Source organism: Arachis ipaensis, chromosome B2 (genome assembly GCF_059453495.1).
Source record: "Arachis ipaensis isolate K30076 ecotype BB chromosome B2, ASM5945349v1, whole genome shotgun sequence".
NCBI classification, from domain to species: domain Eukaryota; kingdom Viridiplantae; phylum Streptophyta; class Magnoliopsida; order Fabales; family Fabaceae; genus Arachis; species Arachis ipaensis.
Genome location: NC_142437.1, coordinates 106,898,566 through 106,915,868, shown reverse-complemented (window position 1 = coordinate 106,915,868; position 17,303 = coordinate 106,898,566). Strand labels below are relative to the sequence as shown.

The window sequence follows — 17,303 nt, the reverse complement described above, 5'->3', positions numbered from 1 at the left end:
CTTTCGTTAATTCTTTGCAATAATTGTTGTTAGATTTTATTCTTGTTGTAGATTTACCATACTTTTCTTTCATACCTTCCAAGTGTTTATCAAAATGCTTGAGAAGATGTTAGAGTAGAATTTTATGCTCTTGGCTTGGGAAGGTAACTTAGAAACTCTTGAGTTACTAATGTCCAAGTGATTGACGATTGGAAGCCATTAACGCTAGATCTCACTAATTGATTTGGTGGAGAACTAGGACTTATGGACTTGGATTGACATAGCTCATTTGACTTTTCTTTATTAGTTAGAGGATGACTTAATGGGGTTGATCCTTGCCAATTCTCATATTGTGGTTAGTGATTATGTTGGGAATAAGTAGTATGACCACAATCCAATCAATCACGTGTCAAATAATTTGTTATTGTTATTATATTAAAATGTTAATATAATAACGTCCTTGATTAAATTTATAGATTTATTATTGTGATAGTGATCACAATATTGAGAGATAAATCTTTTATAATTTAATCTAAATTGTTCTTGGTCATAGGATTATTAAAAAGGACATTAATAATCCGGAAAGATCAATATATATATAATGGTCTTCATTGGATGAAGATTAATAGATCTCATTTATTAAATTATATATATAGATGGTGCATATAGAGATATGACCATTGAACTGACTCACTTTGAGAATTCCTAATGGTTATAATTACCGTATATTTGTCAATAGGATATTCTCAAGATGAACACAGTAATAGAGTTTCCTTTGACCTGCGACTGTCATAGTAATTAACAATGTATTTATTATACTTTGATTTCGGACACCTAATACCCTAGGGTGCTAGTTGAATGGATATTGGGTATGATTTAAATACTTGTAGAATTAATGATTAGTCAATAAGGAATCCGTCAACTCTCGGTAAAGAGTTTGAGCTCTATGGTTATAATGACTGAGATGAATAAAACCTTGACCAAGGGGATTGAATGAATGAAGAAATGAGTTTCTTAGGTCATTCACAGTTCATTATAATAATGGTAACAAGTTAGAGTTTGACAATTAAACCATACTCTAAGGGTTAACCAAGAGCTGGAAAGATGGAAGGAATTATATTTTGTTCTTCTAAGGTTCTTAGTAAAAATATATTACTTCATACTATCGGGTCGTTGAGGAGTGTTGCTAGACGCCAACCTTGATTAGTAAATTTAGTATGACTAATTTACTACCCGCTTAGTATTGAACCTATGGGGTCACACACTAACGAGTGTTCTAATCTTTGCTGTAGAATTATTTAATTATTAATTTGATTTGATCAAATAAATAATTATATTAATTCAAATGGAATATTATTATATTTTTTGCTAGCACCAAGAATATAATAATAGTATGATAATTGAGAATATTATATGAGATTTGAGAATAATTAGTTATTCTATTTCTAAACTTGAATTCTAAATTTGGATGAGATCCTAACTGATTCTGTTTCAAATTGAGTTATGATATGATTCATAAATTTGAAAGATTCAAGTTTAAAATAACAAGATATGATTTAAATTTGAATTTAGAATCAAATTTAAAATCAGTAACAAATCTCATACTATATATATGTATGCCAAGAGTAGAGGAATGAGAAAGAGACGAGAATAAAACACAAGGGTTTTATTCCTTTACCTCTACACACATAAATGTATGTGAGCCTGATTCTTGGAGAAGAATTTAATCGCATGCAAAGAGTTGCTAGAGGTTTCTCAATTTAGATCAGATGTCCATTGGTCAAGGAGTTGACAGCAAATGTTGGTCTCGGTGTGGATACGCATAGAGTCTTCGTACAATCGAAGAATAAAGTTTTTACTAAAGCGTCTAAAGGTATTTAGATCTGATCTATATATATTGTATATTATTGGAATAAAATTTAAGTACAAAATAGATCTTTAAGGATTACTTTCTTTTCTTCCGCTGCGTATTATGAACACATGGTAATCCTTCAGATTAGGATAGAGATCCTTGACCACCAAATCTTGGCAAGACCTTTTTAGTTATTAGTTTACTTCCTTGCCATTTATCTTTCATGTCTCTTATCAAAAATCCCAAAATATACCTCATAACCAATAACAAGGACACTTTATTGCAATTCCTAGGAAGAACAACCCGAGGTTTAAATACTTCGGTTTATAGATTTTAGGGGTTTGTACTTGTGACAACTAAAATTTTTGCATGAAAGGATTAGTGTTGGTTTAGAAACTATATTGCAACGAGACTTCATTTGTGAATTCTAAACCGTCAAGAATCCGTTCATCAAAAATCATAAAATCTTGGTTGGAGTAACCACCTTAAATGGTAGGAAAGTTCTCTGGTGCTGACGCTGATTCAGCATGATATGCTTTCAAGGTGTGTCATAGTAAAAAGGTGACGCGTGGAAGCTGAAAAATGACTACTGGTACGTGGGTCATGCTTAACAATTTTTTCTTCAATTTATTTATTAACTATGTTTACGAAATTTAAATATTTTCAACCCAATTCTCAAAACATTTATTTCATTGTATCTTTATTATTTCAATTTGAATTTTAAATCCTAATGTTCTTAAAATTTTTTCCACCACCATCTGCTAATACTTGTGCTTAACCAATCTTTTTATAATTAATTTGTTAACAAAGTTAAGGGAGATTTAACATATTTCAACTCTAATCTCAAATATTTTTAAATTTATTAAACCTTTAGTGGTACATTTTAATTTTAAATTTTTAAACTTAATTTTCAAAAAAAAAAATCCATCGCAATTTACTTTCATATGGCTTCTTATGACTTTAGAGAATTGGCACATAAATTGCAATACATAATACTTTATTAACATCAAATATAATCTAATTACAACATAAAATTCAGCAAAATACACATAGCACTCACTTCTAATCAGCACATTAGCCACCTAAACTGTTATTGTAACTCGCAAACTCACTAACTAGCAGTACTAAGAACATTTTATTTATATGAGAAAGAATAAGCTAATCATAAATCTACTCTTATCATGAAGAACTATTTTTTTTAATTTTTTTCTCTCACTTAGTAAATCATTACTACTCCAAACTTTAGTCCAAAAATACACCTAAGGTAGTGATTGTCAAAAATAAATGCTCAATATTTTTTATTTTTCATTATTTTAAAAAATATTTTCTTGCATTCTCGACCTCTAATCATATATATTTTGTATTACAAAATAATAAATATCATCTTGGAGCTCATAGGAAAAAAATGCCCAAAATCCACCTATCCTTAACCAACACCTAACTATGACCCAATACCAAGCTACCTTCTACTCGTCACCTTCTCATTATGACACACCTTAAAAGTATACCATGCTGAGTGTCAGCACCAGAGAATTATCCTAAATGATATGTTAGTTAAGTTAAATTTGAACACCACATGTAGAGTAGAGAACTTTAAAATTACTTAGACCGTATTTTGGTTCTGAAAATAAAACAAGATAAAATATTGAGAATAAAATATAAAGAATAAAATTAAAAAAATTAATATTTTTATATTTTATTTGTGATAAATTAAAATAAATTATAAAAATTATTTTTTTTATTTTTTATTCAAAAATTAAAAAATATATATAATAATAATAAATAAATATAAAAAAATAAGAATAATAAAAAAAATAATAAATTGTGTCTCTTGTTAGTGTCTTTGTGTTATTCCTGTCAAAATGGATACAAAATAAATTAATTTAGTATCTTTAGACATAATATCTTTTTGTATGTCTTATCTACCAAATATGATTTTACGTCTCTATAGTGTCTCGTGTATATAAACAAACACAACTTTAAAGACTCGTTTGAGTAAACTTTTAGAAAAATGATATTTTTAAAATTTTTTTTGAAAGAATAAAAATAATTTTAAATTTAAATATCTTATGTAAATTTTTTTTATTTAACAGTTATGTTTGAGCATAATAATAAATTTATTTATTTATTTATTACGAGTTTTTTTGGATATTATTAAAATTTTAAAAATATAAAAATATTTTTTATTTTTTAATGTGTTTGATAAAATTTTAGTACTAAAAATAAAAATACTAAAAAAAATCTATTTTTAAAAATTATAATTTACATAAATTTTAAAAAAAAATTATACTAAAAAAATAGTTTCAACATAATAAATAAATAAAAAATAAGTTTATACTTTTATAAAATAAAAATTTATATTTTACTAAATAATTGAAAAAAAAATGGAGAGAATTCATTTTCTATATATTTTCTCATTTTGAACGTAAATTAAAAGTCTTATATTTTTATAAATGACTAAATGAATTTCTTAACTTTATTTTTTGTGAATTTTCATTTTTTAGCCGAATCTTTAATATAATACTTAGACCGTTAAATATCAACGTAATATCTTAATGGTGAAATATCGTTGGTAATTATATAAACAATTTCGCTATGTTATCAATAGTATTTCTGCCAACTCTTATTTATAACTGTGTTTAATAATGAAAGTATTTTTATAGATGTGTCTAACTAAAATATTTTTTTAATGACGATATTTAATAGAAATATCTTTATAAATATATTTTTTAGATGTGTCTCTTTATATATGTAATTAAAATATAATAATTAATTATTATTGATAATAAATTGACAGATAATATATTGATAATCTATACTTTTTCTTATATAAATATGATGAAAATAATGTCTTAAATTGTTTGATTCAATTCATTCGAGTCCGCTCGCTTTCTAAATAAAATCATCATCTTCACTTCGCACGAATTTGATTATTCTATTGTAATATTTTTTATTAAACTATTTAATAATGTTTAGTCACAAAAAAAAAAAAAAAAACCATTTAATAATGTTTAAGTTAAAGTCCGCCACCCCACCATGTTTATTTCCCCTCTAGTTCCCACCATCTTCCCCCCATTTTCACTTTGATGACTTGACTTGAAAGCTATCAGATCAGCTCTCTGTTTACTTCTCCCCTAACTCCCTTCATCCTCCTCATCGCTCCAGTCGCTTCCATGTCTTCCCAAAACCAGGACCCCGAATTCACATTCAATCCCCACACAACAATCATGTATGACGTGTACATAAGTTTCGAACCCCACTACCCTTCCCACCCTTTCATTTCACTTCTCTCTGGCGCTCTCAAACGTGCTGGAGTGCATCTTTTTCTGGACAACTACATGAAGCCAAAAAGTAAAGACCTTATACTATCTAGCGTAATCAAAGGATCCAGAGTTTCTATCGTAGTTTTCACTACCGATTTTGCTTGTACAACCTGGAGTTTGAAAGAGCTTGAGAAAATCATGGAGTATCGCAGCAGCAGAGGTCAGCAAGTTGTGCCTGTGTTCTATGAGGTAGATCCCGAGGAAGTGTTTAATCAGACTGGCCATTTCGGAGAAGCTTTGTTGGCTACTCTTGCAAGAACTTCAACCAATCAAGCCAAGGTGTTGAGTTATAGGACCGCGCTAAAAGAAGCTGCTGCCATTTCACCAAGGTTTCTCACCAATTTTCGGTAATTACAAGTCTCTTTTTGGTTGTGCACAATTAAATTTTGTTGAAAATATAAACAATCAAAAGGAAAGGAATAAAGTATAGTTAGAGCAACCATAATGCTAGTTTTCATTTTAATTTCATTTTTTATTCCACAATATGTGATATCAAGAGTTGTGCAACCATATGTCGTGCAAAATAGTTGTATATAAAATTTGATGGGTTTAGCTAATATTAGGATTAATATGTGTTTTTAGGGTACATAATAAACTTACCATGAGTGAAAAATTTTAAATATTTTTATTTAATAAATATAAAATAAATGTATTAAAAATTTAAATTTTTTATATTTTTAATAATATTTTTTTAATTTGTAAACTTTAGAGCACATGTTAACTAAATCAAAATTTTATTGGTTCCTATCAAAATGATATTGTCTCTCTAAGGTGAAATCGATTTTATTTTATCTATTAATTTCAATATTTTTTTTGAGTAAATAGTCAAATTAGTTCCCGAAAAATTACTCATTTTTTAAATTGGTCTCCGATAGAATTTTTTAATCAAATTCGTTTTTTAAAAATTTTAAATTAGTCATGTTAGTTTTTTTGTCACTTTGTTTATTGATGGTGTCAAAATTTGCTACCGTAACACGTTAAATGACACTCCAACACACACTAAAGAATCTTAATTAACTACCAACATAATAAGTTTATGAAATTAGATCAAATCAAAACCTAATTTGTAGAGAGAGCTTGAGACATTAGAATCCCTCAATTTGGGATTGATTTAATCTAATTTTATAAACTAATCATGTTAATAGTCAATTAAGATTTCTAAATGTGTGTTGGGGTGACTGTCATATTAGCAAATTTTGACACCATAAACAAACAAAGTCACAAAAGGATTAACATGACTAATTAAAAATTTTTAAAGACGAATTTGATGAAAAAAATATTTCAGCGACCAATTTGAAGAACGAGTAATCTTTCAGGACTAATTTAACCATTTACTCCTTTTTTTTCTCTATATTTTAATCTGTTCAATTTTTTTTTTCTATTTAAAAGTAGAGAGCATGATAAGTAAAAAGTTAATTAGCTACTTTTTGAAATTAGAAAAAGACACTTAATTTGTAACAAAAATAAAAATGAAAAAAATCACTTAATATGAAATGGGAAGAGTATATACTATATAGTTTTAAATTTCATGCTTTGAGAAACTTCATTCCTTATGAGCCATGTTCTTGTGATAAATGTGCATATTGGACGATATTTGTGTACCTTGTGTGATTCACATTTTGCAGGGATAGAAGCAACACCATAGATAGTATCGTTGGACATGTTACCTCTTTGCTAGATTCAACTGCCTTATTCGTTGCAGAACATCCAGTGGGAGTAAACTCTCACGTGCAAGATTTGATTCAACTGTTAGATAATAAGAAATCAGATGGTGTTTTCATTATGGCAATATGGGGAATGGGAGGAATAGGTAAAACAACAGTTGCCAAAGCCCTCTACAATCAAATTAGTCACAATTTTGATGTGAGGAAATTTGTCCCGGACATAGATGAAAGGATGGAGGATTTCCCAAGAAGGTGGCCTTTGGGCATTATAGAAGAGGAGCTTCTTTTGTTTCTCAAAGAACAAGTTGCAACAAAAGCTTGCAATTTCGACTCAACAAGTGTTATATGGTGGGAAGGAATTCGTTGTGTAAAGGTATTGCTTGTACTTGACAATGTGAGAAGTGAAAAAGAGCTAGAGGTTTTGCCTGTAACTTGTGAATGCTTTGGTCCTGGGAGTATAATAATCATCACCACAAGGACTAAACATGATCAGTTTAATGAGACTGGAATTAATCATGTTTACAGACTGAAAGAAATGGATTACAACGAATGTGTTGAGCTTTTTAGTCAGAGTGCTTTCAAGAAAGCAACTCCTGAAAGGACTTATGCTGATCTGATCAATCGTGCACTTGAATATTCTGATGGATTGCCACTAGCTCTTGTGGCGGTTGGATCTGTATTATTTGAAAGAAGTAGAGTAGAGTGGGACAGTGTATTGGAAAGGCTTAAAAGATTTCCCCTTCAAGATGTATGGCAAGTTTTAAGAAAAAGCATTGATTCTTTGGGATATGATATGAAGCAAATGTTTCTTGTGCTAGCTTATTTGAGTCATTTCTTTATTGGAATGGACCGAAATGATGTAACTCAAATATTACAAAAAGCTGGATGTGATGTGGTAGTGGCACTAAAAGCAATCAAAGGGCTTGAAGATCATAGTCTTGTGTCGTTTGAGAAGGACAAGTTTCGCATGCATCGTTTGATACAAGACATCGGAAGAGAAATGTATCTGAAAGAATCATCTATTAAGCCTCAGGTTGGTAGGATGTTATGGTTTCTCAGAACAGAAATTGAAATATACTTACCATTTAGGAATTAACTTCTATATATTATAAATATATCAACAAAACTTTTAATCAATGTGTATGCATACATGCTATGGAAAACAAAACAAAATTCTGCTGTTGTAAAAGAAAGTTTAATGCCTTGACTAGTACTACATCAAAGCAGTTGCATACTAAACCCGTCCGAAGTTACATCATTGATTTTCAAATGTATTGCGATTTCTAAATCCTAGTATACTATCAAATTGTGCATTTGAAGATTGAAACATAATGCACTGATTATTGTTAGTGTAACTGATTTTTTTTTCCTCTTGTCTATTTCAGCAAAGGCCTTATGATGTATTCTTGAGTTTTCGAGGCAAAGACACTCGTTCCAATTTCATGTCGCATCTTCATGCATCTCTTGAAAATGCTAGTATCTATGTTTTCAAGGATGATGATGAGGAAGCAAGAGGGGAAAATATCTCACTTTCCCTTCTAAAAGCAATTGGAGAGTCTAGAATTTCTATCATCATTTTGTCACCAAATTATGCAGATTCAAAATGGTGCTTGCAGGAGTTGGAAGACATAATGAGATGTTATAATAATCAAACTCAAAAGGTGTTGCCAGTGTTCCACCATGTTGATCCGTCGGAAGTGCGAAATCAAGCTGGTAAATTTGGAGAGGCTTTTGAAGAATTTATAAAGAAAAACCCCCAAAATAAAGTCAAAGAGCAGGATTGGAGGAAAGCACTCCGTGATGTCGGTTCCACTGCTGGATTTGTTGTTCAAAATTGGAGGTAATTTAATATGTTTTTGCAACATTTTTTTCTTGGTTCTTTCTCTTGATGGAAAATGGTTATACACTCATATAACCAATTGTGTATCTAATCTCCACTTCATTTTGTACAGGAATGAAAGTGAGGATATTAAGAAGATTGTTGAACATGTTACTCATATGCTAGACCTGAATGAATTGTTCATTGCTAATCATCCAGTAGGAGTAGAATCTCGTGTAAAAGAGCTGATTGAACTACTAAAAAGCCATCAATCAGAAGATCCTCTACTATTAGGCATATGGGGCATGGGAGGGATCGGTAAAACAACCATTGCCAAAGCAGTTTATAATAAAATTTGCCGTCAGTTTGATGGTCGATGTTTCCTCTTAAATATCAGGGAAGTTTGGGATCAAGATAATGGTGGCCTTCATTTGCAGCAGCAACTTCTTTCTTCTGTCTATAAGACAACAAAAATAAAGATACAGAACATAGAATCTGGAAAATCAATATTAGAGAAAAGGCTTGGACAGAAAAGGATACTTGTTGTACTTGATGATGTGGATAAATTGGAGCAACTTAATGCTTTGGCTGCAAGCTATAAATGGTTCTGTCCAAGGAGTATAATAATCATCACAACAAGAGATGAAAGATTTCTTAGTTGGCTTGAAATTGACAAAAGATACAAAATGGAAGGGTTGAATGAGGAAGAATCTATTGAACTTTTCAGTTGGCATGCATTCAAAGAACCACGTCCTAGGAAAAAATTTGCTACACTTTGTGGTGAAGTTATTTCCTATTGTGGGAATTTGCCATTAGCTCTTGAGGTCATTGGGTCACATTTGTTTGAAAGGGGAATAAAAGAGTGGAAGAGTGTCTTGAACAAACTCAAAAGCATTCCCAATAAAGAAGTGCAAAAGAAGCTTAAGATAAGCTTTGATGGTTTAAGTGATGACAAAGATAGAGAAATATTCCTTGATATAGCTTTTTTCTTTATTGGAATGGACAAAAATGATGTCACTGATATACTAAATGGTTGTGGACATTCTGCTGGAATTGGAATAAGTATTCTTTTGGAGCGATGTCTTGTAACTGTTGACACTAAGAATAAACTTCGAATGCATGGTTTGCTGAGAGACATGGGAAGAGAAATCATTCGCGAGAGTTCTCCAACAAAACCTGAAGAACGTAGTAGGTTATGGCATTCAGAGGAGGTGCTTGATGTATTATCAAAAGACTTGGTAAGAATTCCAAACATAATTTTTCTTCCTAAAGTTGTTAGTTTCAGTTTTATTAACACTGCTATCTTTGGATTGGTAGACTTGATTTTATTATAGCTATTTGAACCTACTAGCAAATTGGACTTCAAAACTCAATTGAAGTTGTTTACCCCATAAGGTTTTTAGCTGCCATTTGTTATCTAACTGAGATTTTTTTACTTCTTTGTTATTTTTATTTTGAAGGGAACAAAAGCTACCGAGGGAATTGCTTTGAAGTTATCAAGGATGAATCCAATTTGTTTGAAGACCAAAGCATTTAAGTACATGAGGAGACTCAGATTACTTCAACTTGCTGGTGTGCAACTTAAAGGAAACTTCAAACACCTTTCGACAGACCTTCGATGGCTATGCTGGCATGGATGCCCTTCAAGATATACAGAAGCAAAGTTTGATCAAAGAAATTTAGTTGCCATTGACTTAAAATATAGCTACCTCCAACATGTATGGAAGAAGGGCCAGGTATATATAGTTTTTTTTTTCTTTTTAATTCTTATTTCAATTAGGAATAAGGTATCTCTTTCATTGTTTTATTTATTTTCCAAAATTCCTGCAGATGATGAAGAAACTGAAAATTCTCAATCTTAGTCATTCCGAACACTTGACACATACTCCAGACTTTTCATACTTGCCCAATCTTAAAAAGTTAATACTCAAAGATTGTCCAAGATTGTGTTCAATCTCCCACACCATTGGACATCTCAAACGAATTCTTCTAATCAACTTGAAAGATTGTACAAGCCTTCGAGTGCTTCCGAAAAGCATCTACAAATTAAAATCTCTCAAAACTCTCATTCTGTCTGGATGTACAAAGATTGACAAATTGGAAGAGGACTTAGAACAAATGAAATCTTTGACAACATTGATGGCAGATAACACTGCTATAACCAAAGTTCCCTATGCACTACCAAGATTAAACAACATTGTTTACATTTCTTTGTGTGGGTTCGAAGGATTGTGTCGTAATGTGTTTCCTTCAATCATCTGGTCATGGACCTCTCCAACAAATAATCTCTCACCCCAAATGCATACAAATTTGGACCTGTCAAATCTTGTTTCCATAATGGTATCCAATAGCAGTAGTTCCCATGCAGGCCTATCATCCATCATTAAAGAGCTTCCAAAGGTTCAGAATCTTCAATTGGAATGTGGCTCACAACTAAACATGTCAGGAAATGTAAATTTAGTTTCTTCTAGTGTCACAAATTTTAAGGAACTGGAAGCACCATCAAGAACATCACATGTCTCAAATATGAATACCTCAGCATTAGGTGGTTGTTGCAGTGAAGGTTACATTTCTAGATCAGAGAACTCCTTGAATATCATTTTAATCCGAATGGGAATGAATTGCTTAATCACAAAAGCACTCATTCAGAGAATTTCACAGGTTTGTCTCAATCTTTTTTCTATACATCTTTTGTTGGTCTCTGTAATTCTTAAGACAGAAACATGTTGGGAGAAACAATGCTAATCACCAAAAGAGTTCATCTCTTTTTCTCTTGGTTTTATATTTTGATTTAGCAGAAGCTTACTAGCAATTTAGCTGGAGATTTTTTGCTTCCTGGAAACAACAATCCTGATTGGTTAACCTTCAGCAGTGAAGGTTCTTCTGTGAGTTTTGAAGTTCCAAAAGTTAATGGCCGCAGCTTGAAGGCGGTGATACTGTGCATTGTTTACTCTTCTTCCTCAAACATCATAGCATCTGAAGGAATAACTCTAAAGAATATGATGATCATAAATTACACAAAAGCCACCACTCATGTCTATGAGGGAGATACCTTGTCTTCACTTAAAGGTGAAGACTGGCAGAGTGTCTTATCAAATCTTGAAGCCAGTGACAAAGTGCAGGTTGTTGCTGTTGTTTTGGGGTATGGATTCAAAGTGAAGGAAACAACAGTTTATCTCATATATGATGATCCAATTGACCAAACCATGAAGCAACAGGATGAAGGTATTGTTTCTGGTATTGATATGGTAGCAGATGAGAATGTAACTGTCCATGGTGGAGATGAAAAAGTAAGTACTCATTTTCTAATAGACATTTATTACTTCTGTTCATATTATGATGCATGCTGGATTTGATATAGCTTTTAAAACGAAGTTTAAGCATTCATGATCCAAGTGATTGTTCTTGAAAACTAAGTTGAGAAAAATTTCTTTTATCCTCTCTTTTATTTATATTTACATCATTGAAAACTCAGACCATTATGGTCCATAACATTCCTTAAAAAACAAAATTGCACTAGTGTTCTATCTTATATTTGTTCTCCATTTCCTATTCTAATTCTTTTATCTACTATAAAACTAATATTAATATCTTATTTTCAGGAAGAATTTAAACTCCTTAGAAAGAGAAAATTCCAAGAGTATGATGATACATCTAGTGAAGATGACAGAGTGGGAGATGTTTAGATGATCATCAAGAAGTATTACCACTTAGCTTGTTAGTTTGAGCTGAAGCTGTAGATTAACCGTAGGTTAAGAAATAAAATTTAATCTGGGATTTATCTGTTATGTCCTAAAGTCACATTCTAAAAATATATAATGATAGAAAATTTTTAAACTTTTATATATTCAAATTTCAATGTATTAAAAATATAAAATATTTATCTTTTTAATAAATTTTAGTGAAATATTTTTTTTATAATATTTTTAATATATACTCATAGCAGTATTTTGCCATTCCCACATAGCACATGTATTAGCAGAACTTTTTAATTTGTGACATACATTCAAAATTACCTGTGTTTTACTGCAGTCTAAAATTCTAACCTCTAGAAATAATTATCTTAAGATTTTACAATTGTTTTTTTTATATTTTTTAAATAAATAAAATAATTTTTTTTTTTATAGATTTGTACACTTTTAAGAAAAAATTATATTTTTATAGTATATTACTTATCTCATTGTGATGCTAGTTAGAATTTTCTTAGTGGGTCATTAGAGTTTAGATGCATTATCTGTAATTTTGATGAGTGTTGGGTAAAAGGTTGTTTTCGGAAATTAGATAATGCTAGTGTTTTTAAGGTTGAGCTTCAAGCTATTTGGAGGGATTTAATCCTTATTTGGGAATGTGGTTTTTGCCATGTTTTTTTGGGAGACATTATTTAAATGCTTTTTTTTATAGTACATAGAAAAAAGTTTGACGATATTATTCTTTAAAGATTTAAGAGACTCTAAGTTAAATTTAAAAGACTAATATCACCTTGATGCAAAGAACAACCAATTTTATAGCTAATTTTATGGTTAAGAATACTTAAACGCAAAAGAGTATGTGAAATGATTTCAACCTTAGAATGATTTACATCATTTTATATGTTTAGATACGAAACAAGCCATTATGCATATATAGTATTACAATTCTACTAGGAGAAAGAACACCAACCAATTTTTACATTAAATCTCAACTAACTATGATATTGGGCATATTATGCATGCTAGTTCTTAGATGACTTTTGAATGCTAATTATCTTAGATACCTTTTTTTTAGTATAGAAACATGCCTCATATATCACTGTAGTAGTATGATTGTTCAAATCAATTGAAATTTGAATATTCTTTGAATCAAAATAACCAAATATTATTGTTCAAATAACCCTTCAATGTAGACATCATTAACGCTCCAGTCTAATTTATTAAAGAAAATGCTTGTATGACTTTTAGATGTTATATATAGTGGAGTTTTAGATGTTTTAATTTGATACTTTGATTTCTTTTGAGAATATAAATTACACAAAAAAAAAAATAAAAGAAAAATGACACCTTAGGATCATTTCAGCAGCATCATTACTCGTCTCAATAATTACAACATTTGAATTGAAATCCCATGCAAAAATGTTAATATCGATTGAAGATGTCATTGAAAATCAAAGAGGATTATGTACATCAATAGAATAGGTGTTTTTCACTCTCCTAATTCAAAAAGATGTATAGATATTTGAGGGATACAAAGTGAGATGGGCGTGAGAACGTGATTGTGCCACCAATTCGTACATCAAGTGTGTGTGATTGCAAACAAAAGAGAGTAAGAACAAACTGGTGGCCCGTAAAATAGCGAAAAAGCAACCAATAGGTTGAAGAGGAAGAGAACTTGTAGAATAATATTACAAATCCAAGTCTTTATGGAACAATTTATTGGCGGCAAACCCTTAAATGGAATTCAGTACCGCAGCGGATTAATTTTTGACCTGTCGGGTTGAGGAATACCGTAGAAAACAAAAAAAAATGTTACAAATCTAAGTCTTTTTATAAATAAAATCTAACCAAGTTAAAGAATAAAATTTAGAATAATACTAGTCATAACTAATTTTTATTATATTAGATCAACTTAGTTGAATTTGATTAACAAATAGACTTGCATGAGTAATATTATTCTTTATATTATTACATTATGGCCTGGTCACACACATACTGAACAAAAAACAGAAATAAAATATCATCATAAACATAATAATTCAATTGACTTATTACAATCATTTTCATGCATGGCAATATCGCAAACCCTTTATTGCTTTATATATATATATTAATTATATGTCTGCCGAAGGGCATAATAATGTTGTTCTAGACTTGTAGTGCACTCTCAATTGATGCATGTGACATTGGCTTTGATAATTTGAATGCCACCTTTCCATCTACCGCTCCACACTTCATACAATCCAAAGTAGAGATTGGCATCAGAATCTGAAATTGCTGCTGGGAACGACACTTCAAGAGGTTCACCTGATGGAATGGTCACGTGACCCTCACAACCTGATAGTTTCGCTTCTTTGAATGAATACCTCCCTGTTTTGCTTGCTTTGGCCATCACAAGTACTTGAGTCTCATCCCAACCGAATGCATCACGCTTCACATTCAACTCAAATTCAACTTTGTATTTCTTCCCCTTCTTTAATTCCTTCACTACTCCTGATACTTCCAGCCATGATACTTGTATCAACTCTGCCTCGCTCCTGAAATCATGTCATCATGGTGTATGTGAGTGTAATGAGAATGCATGGTAAGGATTTAATTATGATACCATTTCTCCAATAAAAAGAACGCATTTGGCATAGATATAGTACACGACACAACACAAGACATGCCGACACACTAATTTCAATTTTTTTTGTAAAATTCAAAGACTAGATAAATAGATATAAAATATAAAATACGCGGACACACTAATTTCAATTTTTTTGTAAAATTCACTACAAAAAAAAAAGGCCTATGGTCACGTTTTTTTTTGCCACGCTTCCAAAAGTGGTCAATGACCACATTTTTATGAGGGTGGTCATTGATTAGAGATTTGACCACATTTTTTTTTCTACGCTTAAAAAACGTGGCAAAAAGGTATGTTTAAAAAGATAGATAGATAGATAGTATTTTTTAAAAAGATAGATATGTTTAGTGTATCTAAAGAAGTGTTTTTTATTTTTTATTAAGATACAGAAGATCGAATATACCCGTATCAAATAAGTGTCGAATGAGTGTTGTGACCAAAATATACCTAACATGCGAATACAAAAACTCATTGAACATCCTTAACACAATTTTTTTTTTAATTTACGTAAATTTTTTTTATATAAATTTTCTTTCTTTTTTTATTAGTCTTTTGCTAAAATTCGTTTTTTAGGATTAACTATAATCTGAACTCTAGATTTTTAGAATATATAAACTCTAATATTATATTGTGATATTATTTTATTAAAAAATTTAAATTGGTAGTAGAGGGAGTAATTATCTCTAACACACCGGGCGGAAGATATATGATACAACATTCGATATTGATTTTGATAAAATTGGGAAAAGAGAAAAGAATTTAATTGAAGTGACTATGATACTCACTCGGTTACTTTCCAGTATCGAGGATCATTTCCCCAGACGATGTTGAGTCCAGTTGGTTTTATTATGAAGTTATCTGCAACCTGCATGCATTACGGCATTATATGATAATTTTCACCTTGACCCTAAACAAATATTGTTCTTTAATATGAAAAACAAATTTTTAAAAGTAAATACTATTTTCATGAAACACTACTAAAATTAAACCCTAAACCACTACTATTCCCTTGATTGATGCCATCTCCTTACATACACTTCTACTATAAGTCGCATTTTTTTTCCTTTCTCTTTTTAAATGGTTGTAATCAAAATTAAATTCATTATATAGTTAGAATTTTATGTTGAAAAATATTCTATAAACATTAAAAAATCAGTCAACAAATTGATTATTATATATTTGTTTAACAAAGTAATTAATTATAAGAATAATAAAACATGTTATAATAAAATAAGTAAACCCATGTTATAGCTGAATAATAAAACTTTTTACAACAGTATAATTTAAAAAAAAAAAGAAAATCATGACTACCAAATATGTATTCTTATGAGATAAATAATTAATATTTAATTTTTTATATACATAATATAATTGTTTTATGTTTGTCAATATAATTCTAATAAAATCTATAAAAGATAACAACTTATGAAGTAAAATAAAGTGCAAAATAGACCAACTATAAAAGTGGTTATCATAGGGATAGACAAAAAAAATTGAAAAGATTTAAATATATATATCTATAATTTTCATTTTTCTCCGTAATCTCAATTTCTCATTATAATATGTATATATTAGGTGAAAAATAAATCTCCCTACTTGGCACATCAATCTATCTAACTTTGAATTATATATAGGAAAAGTCTAGAGGGCAGCAATTTTTTTAAATTCTGGCCAGCATGTAACCAACAAAGAAAAGTGAGCCATTGGATGAAATCTCACACCAATCTCACACCATTAAAATCATCATTGATGACTATTTGATAGCTACAAATCACAAAAGTTGCTGACCCCTAGCATTCCTCATAAATATATTTGAAAAAGTGTACTCACCGGCTGAATAGCCCTCGGGTCCGCGGTGTGATGAGGCTTTTTGAAATTCATCATCCTCAGAAATCAGCCAAAATTATTTATATGTTACGTTGATCTGATCTGCAGCTACTATCTTTCTTCCTCTTTTCTTGTTTTCTTTATGTGTGATTTCGTTTCCTTAACCAAAGTTACAGGGAAATTTGTGCAGCAGCGAGCAATGATTTATAGTTACATCTACATACATGAATAAAAATGGAATAACATGTCCTAGTCATGAGTGAATAAGCTAAGAATAAGTTATCTTAGGGAGGAAAAGGAAAAGAAGAATAGGATAACTTTAACACATAAAGAATCAAGAAAATAGCGTGAACGTAACTTTCCTGCAAGAATTATATTCCATACAATGAAGAGAGTTACCTTTCTAAAAGAAACTAAAATTAAAAAAAACAAAAGTCATATGACACCCTATTTAGAGATAACTGTGAAATATAAGTAGAACAATTATATCACTAATAAAATTTATTATTTTTTATTAACTCTAA

General features: G+C 30.2%; 2 protein-coding genes across 2 annotated transcripts; one reads left to right on the top strand and one right to left on the bottom strand.

Annotated features, from left to right (window-relative positions):
• Window positions 1-4,904: 4,904 nt before the first annotated feature.
• Window positions 4,905-12,413, top strand: LOC107627625 (disease resistance protein RPP2A-like). The gene is made up of 8 exons (XM_088503711.1): window positions 4,905-5,501; window positions 6,780-7,851; window positions 8,204-8,658; window positions 8,771-9,875; window positions 10,098-10,373; window positions 10,468-11,298; window positions 11,436-11,927; window positions 12,240-12,413. The coding sequence occupies exons 1-8, from the start codon at window positions 5,005-5,007 to the stop codon at window positions 12,321-12,323; spliced, it is 4,812 nt and encodes a 1,603-aa protein (XP_088359837.1). The 5' UTR covers window positions 4,905-5,004; the 3' UTR covers window positions 12,324-12,413.
• A 1,852-nt stretch (window positions 12,414-14,265) lies between these two features.
• On the bottom strand, window positions 14,266-16,986 carry PP2-A10 (phloem protein 2-A10). The gene is made up of 3 exons (XM_016328393.3): window positions 16,783-16,986; window positions 15,738-15,817; window positions 14,266-14,863 (listed from the first exon to the last, which is right to left on the bottom strand). Exons 1-3 carry the CDS (start codon window positions 16,834-16,836, stop codon window positions 14,494-14,496), a joined length of 504 nt encoding a protein of 167 aa, XP_016183879.1. The 5' UTR covers window positions 16,837-16,986; the 3' UTR covers window positions 14,266-14,493.
• Window positions 16,987-17,303: the final 317 nt, after the last annotated feature.

Coding starts and splice junctions, on each gene's coding strand:
- LOC107627625 (XM_088503711.1), top strand. CDS start 5,005: ATGTCTTCCCAAAACCAGGACCCCGAATTCACATTCAATCCCCACACA. Junction 8,659..8,770: donor TTTGTTGTTCAAAATTGGAG/GTAATTTAATAT, acceptor CATTTTGTACAG/GAATGAAAGTGAGGATATTA. Junction 10,374..10,467: donor ATGTATGGAAGAAGGGCCAG/GTATATATAGTT, acceptor AAATTCCTGCAG/ATGATGAAGAAACTGAAAAT.
- PP2-A10 (XM_016328393.3), bottom strand. CDS start 16,836: ATGATGAATTTCAAAAAGCCTCATCACACCGCGGACCCGAGGGCTATT. Junction 15,818..16,782: donor ACCCGAGGGCTATTCAGCCG/GTGAGTACACTT, acceptor TAATGCATGCAG/GTTGCAGATAACTTCATAAT. Junction 14,864..15,737: donor CGATACTGGAAAGTAACCGA/GTGAGTATCATA, acceptor ACATGATTTCAG/GAGCGAGGCAGAGTTGATAC.